The following is a 16,068-nucleotide window of genomic DNA, read 5'->3' as shown; positions in this document are numbered from 1 at the left end:
TGCCAACAATGAGAAGAGCCCAACTGAAATCAGGAAAACAACTCCTTTTGTAATAGCCCCACAAAACATAAAATACCTAGGTATTAACTAAAGAAGTGAATGACTTCTACGATGAAAACTTTAAAAACCTGAAAAAGGAAATCAAAGCAGAACTTAGAAAGTGAAAAAACTTTCCATGGTCCTGGATTGGATCAAAATCATGAAAATGGCAATATTTCCCAAGGCTATCTACAAATTCAATGCGATACCTGTCAATATTCCAGCCTCATTCTTCAAGGAAACAGAAGAGGCAATGCAAAAATTCATGTGGAACAATAAAAGAACCCAATAGCAAAAACGATCCTTAACAGAAAGAACAGTGCTGGAGGAATATCAATACTAAATTTCAAGCTCTACTACAAAGCCATAGTAATCAAAACAACTTGGTACTGGCACAAGAAGAGACCTCAGGACCAATGGAATAGAATTGAAAACCCATCAATAAACCCACAGATCTATAGCCATCTAATCTTCGATAAGGGAGCTAAAAAAATAGAATGGAAGAAAGACAGCCTCTTCAGTGAATGGTGCTGGCAAAATTGGTTAATCACATGTAGAAAACTAAAGCTAGATTCTTCTATATCACCCTGCACCAGAATCAACTCCAAATGAATCAAAGACCTCGAAATAAAAGCAGACACTTTGAAAATATTAGAGGAAGGAAGAGGAGAAACTCTTGGGATCCCTAGCACAGGCTGAAATTTTCTTACTAGATACCCAGAAACACAACAAATCAAAGAATGGTTGGACAAATGGACTTGCATGAAGCTGCAGAGCGTCTGCATGACACAGGACATAGCTAGCAAGATCAATAGAAAGCCCACGGATTGGGAGAAGATCTTGACTAGCCATACAACGGACAAGGGTCTCATATCTAAAATATACTTGGAACTCAAAAAATTAAATCCCCCAACAACAATTCCTCAAAGAAACAACTGCCCAATAAATAAGTGGGCTAAAGACTTAAAGAGAAACTTCTCTGAAGAGGAAATAAAATGGGCAACAGACACATGAAGAAACGCTCAACCTCTAGCCATAAAAGAAATGCAAATCCAAACAACATTGAGATACCATCTCACTGCAGTTAGAATGGCCATAATCAAGAACTCTAATAACAGCAGATGCTGGAGGGGCTGTGGCCAGAAGGGAACCTTACTGCATTGTTGGTGGGAGTGTAAACTTGTTCAACCACTTTGGAAAGCAGTATGGAGGTTCCTCAAAAGACTCCACATAGAGCTCCCCTATGAGTCAGCAATCCCACTTTTGGGCATTTACCCAAATGATCACAAATAAGACCATACTACAGCTACCAGCAAAACTGTGTTTATTGTAGCATTATTTACCATAGCTAAGATATGGAACCAACCCAGATGCCCCTCAGTAGATGAATGGATCAAGAAGATGTGATACACACACACACACACACACACACACACACACACACACACACACAATGGAATTCTATGCCTCCATCAGAACAAATGACATCACCCCATTTGTTAGGAAATTGAAAGACTTGGAAAATTATATTAAGTGAAGTAAGCCAGGCCCAAAGAAACATAGGTCGCATGTTTTCCCTTATTTGCAATAACTAGTATATGTCTGGGCCAAGCAGAAAAGGTCAAAAGCTATGTACATATGACCAGATAAGATGATGTTAAGGGAAATGAAGCCCAAGATAGGGACACAAGTGGTTGGTTATTTTCTTTCTTGGTATTGTTTCTAATGTATTTATAATGTACCATGTGATTTTTTTTGTTTCTTTGTATGTTTCTTCCCCACGGTATAACCCATTTTCAGTGTATTTGATGTTAGTCTAATTTGGGGAGGGGAAGGGAAAAAACAAAATGTTTAAATAGTGATACAGGTTGACCCACTGTAACAATGAGATGTACAAGACAGTCTGTTGAAAAATGAACCTTACAATTTAGGCGGGGTGGGGGCAGTGTGTTGTGGAGATGGGAGGGAAGGGATGGTAGGATAAAAACAAAGGAGGAAGCAATAATGCTTGATAGGAAATGTACTAATTACCTTGCTCATGTAACTGTAACCCCTCTATATAGTATTTTTACCATAAAAAAACATTAAAAAAGTGGACATAATTTTTTGTGACTTTGGTTAGGCAATGATTTGTTAGATGTAATCAAAAACACAAGAAATAAAAGAATGATTAATTTGACTTCATCAAAATCCACAACTTCACAGGACATTGTCAAGAAGGTGAAAGACAACCCAGAGAATGGGAGAATACATTGACAAATCATATATCTGGTCTAATAACTCAAATAAAATTTTAAATTGTCACAACTCTATGATTTAAAGGCAACCAACTTAAAAATGGAGAAATGCTTGAATAAGTATCCCTCAGAAAAGATACAAATTACAAATCAGCATGGAAAGATGCCATGCTTCATTAGTCACTTAAAATACATAACCCAGTAATTCTATTCTTAGATGTATGCAAAAAACTTAAATACAGGTGGTTCATGCCTGTAATCTTTGCTACTCAGGTGGTTGAGATCTGAAGGTTGTGGCTCAAAACCAGCCCGGGCAGGGACGTCTGTGAGACCAATTAACCAGCAAAAAGCCAGAAGTGGAGCTGTAGCTCAAGCAGTAGAGCATTAGCCTTGCACAGAAAGCTTAAAGACAGCATTTAGGCCCTATGTTTAAGCCACAATACCAGCACACACACACACACACAGACACGTGCATGCATGCATGCACACATGTGCATATGCACATAAAAGATAGATAAATAGGTAGATAGATATAAAAATATGCATACAGGGCTGGAAGGTGGCTCAGCGGTAGTGTTTGCCTTGTATGCATGAGGCCCTTGGTTCGATTCCTCAACACCACATAAGCAGAAAAAAGCCAGAAATGGTGCTGTGCCTCAAGTGGTAGAGCTCTAGCCTTGAACTGAAGAGCTGAGGGACAGTGCCCAGGCCCAGAGTTCAGGCCCCATGACCAGACCCAAAAAAAGAAAGAAAGAAAGAAACAAACAAAAACGACCAGACCCAAAAAAATGAAGAAAGAAAGAAGCAAAGTATTTATTTAGCTCACAGCTCTGGAAGTTCACAAACAGGGTCTTCTAGCTATATGATAATGTGGAGGATGGTGTCCTAGAGCACAATGGGGAAGGAGAGATCACATGACAGAGAAATTACGGACCAGCTTTGTTATAATAACTCACCCCCGTGGAACTAAAGGCAAGAACTGTATTCATCCCTTCCAAAAGTGATGTCCATAGTGTTCACCTCCCATCAGGCCTCTTCTCTTAAACATTCTACCACTTAGACACAGTTACACTAGGAACCAAGTTTCTCACATGTTAATCTCTTGGGGATACGCTCAAATGATGTCCAAACCACAGCATTTATGTGTTTGTTTAAAAAGTTACCAGATCTCACACATCCAAAATGAGTTTTGCCCTTCCTTGAAAAAAACTGATGCTCATCACGTGTTGCCTATGCTTTTCTAAAGATATTTTGCTTCTTTTTAAAATTGAGATATATGTATATATCCTCAAATTCATCGCTTTAAAAAGAACAATTCACAAGTTAGTGTTCTTACAAAATTGTGCAGCCATCACTACTATATAATTCCAGAACATTTTCATCATCTCAAAAAAGAAACCTCCAAGACAGTCACTTCTCATTCCTGTTGGATCCAGGGCAACCCACTCATCTTCTCTGTCACTGATGGATTTGTCTCTTATGGAAATTTCATGTAAATTAAAACATACAATATGTAGTTGCCATTTGTGTCCAGTTTCATTCATCTAACATGAAATTTTTAAAGGCTTATCGTGGTGGTGGGGGGGGCAGTCCTGGGGAATGAACTCAGGGCCTGGGCACTGTCTCTCAACTTTTGTACTCAAGGCTGGAATTCTACTTTCACAGTTCCACTTCTGGCTTTTTGATAGTTAATTGGGTTAATATTGGGCTATGTGGTAACTCTACAGTTAAAGGAGTTTCAAGATGTTTTCCAAGTGGCTATACTATTTGATATTCTCAGGGAATTTCTTGTCTAGGCTGGCTTTGAACCTTAATCCTCATATCTCAGGCTCCTGAGTAGTTAGGATTATAAGTGTGAGCCATTGGCAACCAGCTATTAAAGTTTATGAATGTAGTAGCTAAAAGTGGATATAAGTAAAAAAGGGTATTGGTACTTAATATTTATAAAAATTAAGAATGGTTAAACAAAATAGTGTTTCTATGCAGTAGAATATTATTCAGCTATAAAAGAGATGATATGCTGGCTCAAGTTTTTTCATTTGCTTATGTGGTGCTGAGGAATTGAACCCAGGGCCTCTGGCATGCAAGGCAAGCGCTCTACCACTGAGCCACCTTCCCAGCCCCACTTTGTTTCTTTATAGAGTATCCAGACTCAGGTATTTTTTTCAAGTCAGTATGAAACAACCTAATGTAGTATCATATCTTATATTAAAAATGCTCATGTTCAGCTTCCTACCATGTTGTTGACCTAATAACTAAGGGTTTTATTCATTAAATGCAGACTTGACATTAAAGGCATTGTCTATTAAATGATGAAGAATAATTTGATGGGACCAGAGGAAACTCTTACATACAAGTTGACTTTGTGCCTACAATAGTTTAAAGTTTATATTCAAATCTAGACCTAAAACAAGTTTTAGTTCTTTTTGGCTGATTCCTAAAGGGTTTAAGCCTGTCTGACTTCCTTCCTTCCTTCCTTCCTTCCTTCCTTCCTTCCTTCCTTCCTTCCTTCCTTCCTTCCTTCCTTCCTTCCTTCCTTCCTTCCTTCCTTCCTTCCTTTCTTCCTTTTTTTCTTTTGGTTGGTCATGGGGTTTAACTCAGGGTTTGGGCATTATCCCTGAATTTTTGTACTCAAGACTAGGGCCCTACCACTTTGAGCCACAGCATCACTTCCAGCTTGGGAGTGATTAATTGGAGAAAAGAATCTCAGACTTTCCTTCCTCTGGCTGGCTTCCAATGGCCCTCAGATCTCAGCCTCCTGAGTAGCTAGGATTACAGGCGTGAGCCACCAGCACCTCCCTTCCTCCCTCCCTGCTTCCTCCCTCTTTTCCTCCCTCCCTCCTTTCCTTCCTTCCTCCCTTCTTTCCTTCTGTCTCTCCTCTTTTTTTTTTTTAACTAGTTTAGTTGTAAAGTGGCCTCATTCTAAAAACTTGTATATTTCTTACACAGGAATCTTAGGGAGATTAAAAAATAATTTATCAGAAGGATGCCAAGTTTAGCCAATAGTTAGAGCGCTAAGATTCATGCTTTCTCTCTCTGTCCTCCAGAGGTTTACCATTATTGAGGGGTTAGAACATCAGTGATTTGTTGTTGGCAGTACTGGAATTGTACTCCAAGCCTCCTGCTTGTTACTTGGGTACCCTTACCCTCCTACTTGAACCACACACAGCTCTTCTTTGCTTTAGTTATTTTTCAGATAGAGTTTCATAGTTTTTCTCATGGCTGGCCTCAACTTCAATGATTCTATCATTGGCCTCCTATGTATCTGGACCACAAGGATGTGCCACCACACCCAGCTTTGTGGCGATGGAGGTCTTGTTAACATTTGCTCACGCAGGACTTAAACCATTATCATCCCTATCTCTCTCTCTCTCTCTGCCTTCCAAATAACTGAGATGATCAGAGTAAGCCAATGTGCCTGGACTGGGCTAAAATTGGGCTTGCTGTGTATCTCAAATGGGCTTGAAACTGGTGATCCTCCTTCCTTAGCTTTCCAAGTCCTGGGATTACAGGCATGAGCCACCATGCTTGGCTTGAGACATTTAAAGGCATAATCAGAAAACAGAGTTCTTGATGGAGTTGGGCATTTCCCTGAGGATTATTGCTTATATCAGTTGCTCCAAGTTGAGCCAGACATCTGTCCCCTAAATCTAAAATGATATGGCAAATTAATGCAATGGGCTGCCTTTTCTCTCTGTGTTTGACTGTGAAGAGTTCCTTCTCTACCCTTCACTAAGCTGCTTTCTAATATAACAAGATGAGAGTTTCTTCAACTCCATGCCAGAGAGATCTGTTGATCTGTTGAAATATCCAGATTTGGTCTGACGTCCAAATATTTGATTTTGAAGATAGACTTTATCTGAGAGTAAAGTTCACCTCTGCCCTGGGTTATGTCTGATCCCACATTAGACTTTGGCCCTAACTCACTGGATCTTTCTCTGTATGTTTTTGTTCCAACACATGGACTTATTTTTAACTGCTTGAGGGAGCGCTGCCAGGCCTTTGCCTTTGCCCCTGAGAACCCTGGCTATGGAGTGAGGCCAAGGCCATGGATGGACAGGAGCGGGAGGAATTCATCTGCTGAAAATGAGCCCTTGGATGGCATTCCTCCCTTTATGCTGACTACAAATTGATTGTAAACTCACTCTGATCCCGAGCGTCCCAAAGATGCACTCCACTATATATATATATATATATATATATATATATATATATATATATATATATATATATGGAAGAATCCTTTTGCAAGGCAATGAGGTTAGCGGGGTAAGCAAAATCTAACACCACCATTTAACTTTTGGAAATTTGTGTTTGTATCAATTGGATAGTTTTAAAGGAGAGGCCCTCACTATTTGGAGGAAATGAGGAAATGAGAACCTTTAGCCTAAGGACTTCAAATCTCAAATCTTTAATCCTTAATTTGGCTTTGAATTTGGGTTGCATCCATATTTGTTTAAATACATAAACCATCTTGCCTCTTCATTTTTGATGCAATTTGTATATTTTTAATTATATGAATCTTATCATATAAATACACTCTGGGAATGGACTCAGTCTAGAACAACATTTCTTGGCTGAAGTACTAGAGGTACATTGGATAAGCCAGCACTGGGAATAGGAACAGAACCTAGAGTCAAATCCCCTAGTTCTAAATCCAGGTCCTGCGACTGCTGTGAGCAGGTTGTATGAGGGAAAGATAGCCACTCACCTGGGAAGGAACACATCCATCCTGGATCTTTTCAGCCTGCTTGTCCAGAGATTGATGACTCTAGCTGTGAGGTGTGGCTCAATGAGGCCCAGGTCTATATTTTTGTCCCGGGGCAGAACCAGGAACAAACTGGCTATGTTTCCCAAGAAAGGCAGCTCCAGCACTCCCACCTCATGCCCCACGGCATCCCGGAACACACCTGGGGGTTCAGGGCAGCAAGAATTAGTAATGTCCCAGGAACCAAGGGAGGACTAAACAGTACCAGACCCCAGAAAGAGGCAGGCTTACCGGATGGACATAATCACCCTTAAGAATCAGCTAGAGGCCTAATACTGTTGGACAGCCTGGTCTCTTCCTGAGCTTAAGACCCAGAATCTCTAAGACATCTCACAGGACCCAAGTCACAGTCCTGAAGTGGCCAAGCACAGGTTGGAATGGTACAGGTACTATATATCCTGTCGAAAAGGATAATTTGTGGCTTAACAGGACCCAGTCTCTTTGTGTTTAAGTTTCCTTATTTTTCCAAAAATCCAGATTTCATGTGAGATTTTTCTCACAGACCCAAGAAGACATGAGCTGGATCTGACTTAGAGACTGACCATTTGTAATTTATCATCTAAGCAAACAGGTCATAGGATAACAGCTGGGAGCTTGGGGGCAATAAAAATGACTTGCTGAGGACAAGTCCAGGCCACCAGGCAGAGCATAATTTTAGCAGGATGTGAGGTAGCAGGTGACAGCAGACACAGATGGCTAGTGACAGGGAGCTTCAGCCAAATTTGCTAGTGAAAAATCTGGCAATGACTAGATCCAGGGATAGGAAAGGGGCAGAGAGTTATGCAGACAATCCAGAAGGGCAGGGGAGCCTCTGGGTAGATTCCAAACTGGATCTCTTTCCTGGGAGACAAGAAAAACAAGGCTCTGGTGTATGTTGGGGAACAGCAGAACTGGCAGACCATTAAGGCAGATGCTTAGGCTCAGGAGGAAAAGAAAGGATATACTTCTTATTGCATGTGTCACCTAGTCTGTACTTACTGGACATCCACTATGTACCAGCCATTCGGCACTGTGCTTGCATATCCTGGGAGGGACAAAAGTCATATGGGGCCTGCCTATGATCCTGCAACTTCCCATCAAACCAGCCAGTGTGTCAGAACAGCAGCAATAAAATGAGAACAAGAACTGTACTAAACCATACTTACATATATTTAATTGTCCAGTATACTTCCTTCCGTTCTCCTCTTACTTGACCTCAATGAGTAATTATTGTTTGACTAAACAAATGAATATATTTACTGAGCACACACTGTGGGACCCACACAGAATGGAAAAGGATTAGCAGAATAGTAGAGCTTTCTGAAGACCAAGGTTGACAAGCTGGTGAAGTCTCATGAATGTTTCTTTAAGTAAGACTGTGAGCTCCACAGCTCCACAGCTCCACAGCCGGGGAACCACTTGGAGGGTAAGTGTGGAGAAGGGGTGAGGCGCGCTCTCCTGTAGAACAGGCACTGTTGGAATCTACCATACATGTGGCGCCCAGGTACTTGCTAGCATTGGCACTTCCAATTTCTAACCCTACTCTCACCAGGATGAGTGGCCATCAGGCAGGTGGGCACCCACAGAACCCATGGTCCTTCAGTCTGAGGGGCTTCGAAGAACCTTCTGGATTCCATCCTGGCCCTCACTTGATCTACATTGCATGTACACCAGGGGAGATTGCTTGGCCCAAATGTTTTTGGTTTCCCATTAACTTCCCTTCTTACTAAGCGCAGAAAGAAATGTCAAGCAGTTGTGACATCTGCCACCTCACTGTTCTGTTGGTGCAAGCTCTCTGAAGGCCCCTCTATTAAGAATCTCCCACTACCCTAAGATCCTGGGCTTTCCTTTAGCCCCACCCACGGCCTAGAGCACCTGCCACTGAAAACAGGTCTCCATGCAATCCTTCAGAGCAGAGACCTGGCCTCTTCTCTCCACCACATGCCCATGTTTCCTCTCCCTTCCGACAGCCTAAGTGAAGCAGGCTCACCGTAGTTGACCTCAGCCATCTGGTGCATCATGGGAACTTGAAGGACGAGGCCATGGACACAGGTGAAAGGCAGAGGCTGTGAGTCCATGGAGGAGAATCTCCTCTGCCAGGTGTTCTGGAAGGTCATGGTGCTCACAAGCACAAGCTGAGCAGACATGGTGCTGACCAGCTCCCACAGTGGGTCTCCTGGGTTCTCACCTGTAAGCAGGAGAGCTAGGGTTGGTGTGTTATGACAATGGACGCGGTGTGTGACAAGTATACAACAAGGGTGCAGAGCTTCCATGCTGACAACAAGATCTTTTTTTTTTGGTCAGTTGTGGGGCTTGAATTCTGGGCCTGGGAGCTGTCCCTCAGCTCTTCAGCTCAAGGCTAGCGCTCTACCACTTGAGCTACAGGGACACTTCTGGCTTTTTCTGTTTATGTGGTGCTGAGGAATCGAACCCAGGGCCTCATGCATACAAGGTAAGCACTCTACCACTGAGCTACCTTCCGGTCCCTGACAACAAGATCTTTACTCATGTGGTCTTCCCTCCCCTCTTATTGTTTCTCTCTCTCTCTCCCCCCTCTCCTCTTTTTTCTCTATCATTCTATTTTTTGTGATTCTTTTTTCAATTTACTTTGTGTGTGTGTGTGTGTGTGTGTGTGTGTGTGTGTTTGTGTGTGCTAATCCTGGGGCTTGCATTTTCCCTGAGTGCTTGTGCTCCAGGTTAATACTCTAACACTTGAGCCACAGCTCCACTTGTGTGTGTGTGTGTGTGTGTGTGTGTGTGTGTGTGTGTGTGTGTGTATGTGGTTAATTGGAGATAAAAGTCTCAGGGACTTTCTTGTCCAGGCTATTTTCTAACTGTGATCCTCAGAGCTCAGTCTCTTAAGTAGCTAGCAGTATAGGCATGAACCACTGGCTTCTGGCTCTATATACATTTTTATTTTTTAAATTTCTAGTCTCAGATCCTTGCTAATACCAGGGATCCAAGTTCCAGCTATGTGCTCTTTACTGGCCATCTCAGGGTTGGGGGTGGAAATGGAAAGCAAGCACTCAGAAGTCAGACCGGGGAAGTGGCACTGTAGCTCAAGTGGTAGAGCGCTCGCCTTGAGCTGAAGAGCTGAGGGACAGCGCCCAGGCCCAGAGTTCAAGCCCCACGGCCGACCAAAAAAAAAAAAAAAAAAAGAAGTCAGACTGGGTCCTGATGCCTGCACTCCATTCTGGGCACAGTAATGCATCTCTGTAGCTGGGTGATAGCATACTTGTTAACATCTATCAAATATGGCATCCAATTGTGCTAACAGCTACATGTTGCTGGAGACCTTGTTGTTGTTTTTCTTTTTTTGAAGAGGTTGGGCTGTTCTGGTACTGTCTGGGATGAGGAACCATTAGGTGTTCCCTCCCCAAGCAGGCCTGAGGAGGTGCTATGACTGGAGACGTCACACTGTCCTCCTCTAGACTCCCATCGTTTCCTGTTGAGTCTCAGCCTTTGTTCAGTGATATTCAGGGCATGGTTTTAGGAGGTCTATGGTTAAATTTTTCATCTGTTACCAGAAAGGGACAGGCAGACCACTGTACAGGCTCAGCTTTTGCTCTAGGTCTTTGTTTGGCAAACAAACAATGCTCTGTGCTAAATGCTTGAACAAATTCTCACCAACTCTCCCCTGTTATTCTTTATTTCACAGCGGGAGGCTCAGCAAAATTGCCCCATGGTCATGTACTTGGAGGGCAAAGCTATCATGGAGGGAATATTGCAAGTATATCATTCACAGTATATATCGGGGTGTGTGTGTGTGTGTGTGTGTGTGTGTGTGTGTGTGTGTGTGTGTGTGTGTGTGTGTGTGTGCATATTGTCATTATGGAGGGTGGGAAGAGGGAGGGGCAGAGGGGCACAGGTCAGTTTTGATTGCTTCACAGAGCTGCCACTCCAGGTATGTCTCCCATAAAGACAAACTTCTGCTGCAATCAAGGGGATCCTGAGCACCCACCACTTTGGCTTCTGACATGTGATGGAGTAACATTCTATCTTGTAGCCCTCAGACCTTTAAGTTTTACCTGTCGTCTGTCTGGATAGCCCTTCGTTCGCCTGGATGGTGGTGCTGTTGGGATCTCTTAGGTCTGCTGGCTGAAAGCTACTGTTAGCCCACCAGGAGATCTGCTCCACAAAGCAAGGGGAGAGTGGAGTTCCTTCTTGCACAAAAAGGTTGCAGGCCAGCTCCATCACAGTGCCATGGCTGGAGTTGCGTAGTGTGGCATAAGCTGTATACAGGCAATCTCTCACCCTGAGATCTGGGGGGGAAAATCGGGGTAAGTCAGCAATGGTGAATGAGTGGAAGGAGTTGGTACAACCTTCGTCTACATGGTGCATTGAAGCAGGCCTCAGCAATACTGCCCTAGTCTTATATATGAGGTGCATTCTCATATAGAGTTCATTTGGAAATGGCATAACTAATCCACGTGGGAACTGGCCTGGCTTCACAGATTAGAAGTTAGAGTCAGGCACAGAGGTTTCTGGTTTAGCCTCTCAAGGCTGAGATGGGAGAACTGCATTTCAAAATCAGCCTAGAAATAAGAGGAGACTCTCATCTCAAATACTGAACCAGAAGTGGTGGTCACACCTGTCCATGCAGTTACATCAGAGACATAGGTAGGAGGGGCACGGGCTAAGACCTACCTGGGAAAACTTGAGACCCTATCTGAAAAATAACATAAAACAAAAAGGGCTGGAGCTATAGCTAAAGTTGGAAAGCACCTGCCTCGCAAGTAGGTCTTGAATTTAAACAACAACAAAAAAGGGTCGGAAGAAACTATACTAGATCAGGAAGAAACTCAGTTGTCATAAAATCTACTAAGTCTACTAACAGCTTTTAGGTGATGGAAGGTTTGTTTTTAAAATCTATGTCTACTAACAGCCTTTAAGTGATTGAGAGTTTTTTTGTTTTTGTTTGTTTGTCTCTAACTTCCTGATTCAGGAACACTGCCAAATGCTGGAGTTGATTCTGAAGTTAGAAAAATGGCAGGCCTACTGCTCAGGTGATGGGATTCAAACACTCAACCAATTCAAAGTGAATTAGAAGCCATGCCATGAGTCATGGTGATGGGCGGTGGCTTGGATGTTGCCCTTTCAATCAGTGTATTAGGGCCCCAGATCCACCGCAAAGCCTGCATGCCATGACTGTCAATGGCATTGGAATGCAGTCTTGGTTAGGACTACGCTTTCCCTTGGAGAAGTGCAAGGGCAGGGTAAGACCTCTCCCACACCCATCTCCCTTTGGACAGCACACAGCTCATGTTATGCATGTCAGCGAGAAGCCACAAGAACATTGAAGAAATAAGCAGCATTGTGGAAAATGATCTGCTTCCACCTTCTTGGATGGCAGAGTTTGGACTTCTGATTTACTATTTACCCAAGGGATTGCTTTCTTCTCTGTTTAGTCAATAGTGGATTCCATTTTCATGCTATTCTTATAAGCTGCAGCTTCTGGCCTCCCTAGGCATCCTGTAGCTGGAATGAGGCTTTCTGCCCACAGGTGAATCTGAACACAGTTGGGTCCTGCAGGCTTCCCACACCTGACCATCCAAGTGGGTATCCTAGCTGTTAAACCTGTGGTGTGCAGGTTGCCTGGGTCACCAGCTGTACATCTCCACACATCTGCTTCGGGTCAGGCATAGGCAGAGGGTCCCTCTTCCCATTCCACACACAACAAGGGTCCCTCTTACTGCACCACCTGCTTCTCTGGCTCTGGCGACATGCGCATGGGGATGTCTTTCATTCAACGAGCATCTGTCCATTCTGACATCCTGCAGGAGGTGCAAGTAGACCTCTAAGGAAATTATCAGCAGAATTTCCTGGGTCCTGCTTGTAAACCAGTCTTTTTGAGAGATGGTTATGGCCAGCATCTTCCTTTTCAATAAATCTGGTGGATTAATCTTGGCTATGATTCTGAGCCTGGTGTTCTTGACTTTGTAAGGGTGGTGTATAGTATGTTCTCAACTTGTATGAACCATCTTTTTTATGCTGATACTTTCATTTCCAGAGAGCTAGAAGAGGACTACGTGGAGGATGCTCTCCAGCAGCTTCGGTTGAGTAATACAGGGGATACTAAAGCTGCCTCTGGTGAGCGCTAGAGAGGGAACAGTGCTCATATATTCAGATAATTGCTCTATAGCTTGGAGTGAGGCTGAGGAACTCTGGAAAGAATAGAGGATTTGAAGTCAGAAAACTGGAATCTGAGTCCCAGCTCAACCCACGGAGTGCTGTGAGTTTTGCCAATTGTTCACCTCTTATTTACAAATTGGGAATATTAAGAGAGGCCTAGTGATTGTATATGGTTTCTGTGAGACAGAATTCTTTCCCCAGGGCCAGACTGCTTTTGTCTCTGATGACTATTCCTAGAACTGTTCTTATGCTTAATAGAAAGTGTGGGTCTTCTGTGTTAATTTATCTGTAAAGACATCGGCAACCCCAAGAAGTAGGGGAACTGAGAAATCATGTGTTTCTTGTGGTTTTGACAGGAAGGGCTGTTTCCATGTGTCCTGAATCTCATGTTGTCCTCAGGAGTACAGGTAGGGACCCTGGCAAAGCTGGTTGTCACATACTGACAATACTGATGTGTCACACTGCAAGCTTGGATGGATCTTCCTATAGACTAAGTGGACACAGAGCCCTAAGACCTTTGATGTACTTTGTTGCTGGTTTAATACCAGTGTGACTTGTATCAACTTTGCAAAGAAAAGACAGGGCCAGGGCAGGTGGCAGGCTCTGGAAAGTTCCAGCAGAGTAGACATGCTTCTCTGAGCTAGTGTGGAGCAAACCAAAGCACAAAATTATTCAAATGCCTAGAACTCTGAAAATGGCACAGTCCTGTTCATAATAATGAATATGAGTGGTGAATAATAATGAAGAATGAATAATAATGATGCCTGCATAAGTTAATAAAGCAGTTTATGATTAAGAAAATTAGAGGGATTATTGTTCCACAGACCGTGATTATCATGCATTCTTGACATTTGTCATTTCTCTCACAGGCTCTATGGAAACTCTGCTCATTATTATGGCTGGGTAACCAGGTACCATGACTTTGTGACAAGCCAGAATTTATTACCCTATTTCTTCTGGGTAGTGACACAGGCATTTAATTTCACCCCAATCATGACATCTGTCAGACTGTTCTGAGGTGGAAATGATGACCCTTTCTCTCATGTTCTTGTTTCTTCACACTCCAGCTCAGATGTCATGTCTTCTGGGGAGCCTTCTATTCTGCAATAGAACCAATCATTCTCTCTCCTGTACTATCTCATAAACACACTTACAGCACTGGGCTGGAGAGGGTTTCTGTGGGCAGGGCTCCTCTAAGGCTGAGATGTCTGAGTGCATTTTTCCTAATGTGTCTGGATGCCACTTTCCTGGCCAACACTGGCCCAGGTGGCAGGAGCCCCGTTGAGTTCTGTGTTGCTCTGAATCTGATGGGAGTGGAGAATAATTCTGATATTCTATCACTGCTGTGATGTACTTGCTGACAAAAGTTAAGTTCACTAAATAACTTTTGATTTCAGTTGTCCCCAGAGAGAGCACACATTTGCCTGTTAGCCAGGAGGATCACGAAAATTGTTTTGGCAGGGTTGGGGTATAAATGGAGAAAAATGGGTGTTCAGCTGGCACCTGGTAGCCTGACTTGTTGAATGCTAACCTTTATTTGGCAACTTAAGAGTCCATCCCAAAGGAGGATCTGGCCAGCTTGTATTGGAATTATTTCTGTGCGTTCTGAAAAATTTATTTATGCTGTTTTTATTGCTTAATATCTTATTATAATGTGGAGAAAAGGAAAAAAATCATGTGAGCAAGAGCCTGCCTCACTGTGGAGTGGTAGATGGATACTGGGGCTGGGCATGGAGCCGGGCTCTGAGTGTAGGCCAGCTGAGGTCAAGGTGTCCTCACGAGGTTCAAGCTGCTGCTGGCATACCTATTCTAAGATACAGAATTGGGCACTGGCCAGAAGTCACTCAAAAGCATGGGTTTTGGTGTCAGCAGTCTGAACTTGATTCCAACTCTTCTCTTTAATGGCTGTGTGACCTCCAGCAAGCTGCCTTCATTCTCTGGGCCTGTTTGCTCATCTCTATAGTAGGGGCAAAACATCAAACTTTTTTTTTTTTCTTTTTGGTGGTGGTTAATTGGAGATAAGAGTCTCACAGACTTTCCTGCCTGGGCTGGCTTTGAACTTTGATTCCCAGATTTCAGCCTCCTGATAGGACTCACAGGCATGAGCCACTGGCACCAGATCAAGTCATCAATCTTAATGATGTTGCTGAAGTAATGAATGAATGTTTGCAAGGCCTTTCCCCACATTGCCTAGCGCCCAGTAAAGACTACAAAGAGCTGTGAAGTGAAACAAATACTGCCATGCAATGTGAGCCTGAAGCCTCAAAAATCAAGGGTAACCCCTGTGGCAGTCTGTTCCATTGCTACTTAGTGAGTATCCTTCTGTCTGTATGCACTGCTGGGAGCTGAGCTCCCATGTCCTAAGATGCCTGAACTGGGTGGGTAGCTAGCTGCAGTGTGAGGAAGAGAAGGGTAGCCAGGAGCCAGTGCCTTACAGGCCTCTTACCATGCACAGTGTAGCCCAGGGCACTTGTCAGCTGCCTGCCCGTGTTCCCCTGGGCTCCAAACTGCAGGATCTCTAGTGAGAGGGCCACGCCGGTGGGTGAGATGACAAAATTTGTTCCATTTCTCCCTGCTGCCACGCTGTGGTAGAGGCGAAGCGCAAACTCAGTCTTCAGCAATCGCAGGCCCTCAAGGAGGTGACTGGCTCTTGTTCCAGCCACGCAAGGAGAGAGGAAGAGGATAACCTGGAGGAGAGGGGGCATGGCGACTGCAGGCACCTGAAAATCAGAAGGAAGAGGAGCAGGATCAGGAGGGCTTGCCAGCCTTGAGAGGGGCTGTCATCCCATGAGAACCAGGAAACCCAGCTCTGTGTTCTGCCACTGGAAATAGGCTGAGAAAGGTGGCATTGGCTTGGTGTTCCATGCTGCTTACCCACTGACAGTTTTACCTGCCAGGCTGCTGTACTGAGGT

General features: G+C 43.7%; 1 protein-coding gene across 1 annotated transcript in view; it reads right to left on the bottom strand.

Moving 5' to 3' along the window:
• The window catches only part of Serpine3 (serpin family E member 3), a 34,135-nt gene extending 18,275 nt beyond the window's left edge, over positions 1-15,860 (bottom strand). The window contains exons 1-4 of the mRNA XM_042685375.1: positions 15,602-15,860; positions 11,052-11,285; positions 9,014-9,211; positions 6,988-7,186 (exon numbers count right to left, since the gene is read on the bottom strand). Coding sequence (XP_042541309.1) covers positions 6,988-7,186; positions 9,014-9,211; positions 11,052-11,285; positions 15,602-15,860 — 890 coding nt within the window. The remainder of the gene's footprint in view (positions 1-6,987; positions 7,187-9,013; positions 9,212-11,051; positions 11,286-15,601) is intronic.
• Between the last annotated feature and the right edge of the window lie 208 nt (positions 15,861-16,068).

The sequence above is a fragment of the Dipodomys spectabilis genome, unplaced genomic scaffold (assembly GCF_019054845.1).
Source record: "Dipodomys spectabilis isolate Male_0828 unplaced genomic scaffold, ASM1905484v1 ptg000095l, whole genome shotgun sequence".
Taxonomy (NCBI): domain Eukaryota; kingdom Metazoa; phylum Chordata; class Mammalia; order Rodentia; family Heteromyidae; genus Dipodomys; species Dipodomys spectabilis.
This window is presented reverse-complemented; position numbering and strand designations above follow the sequence as displayed.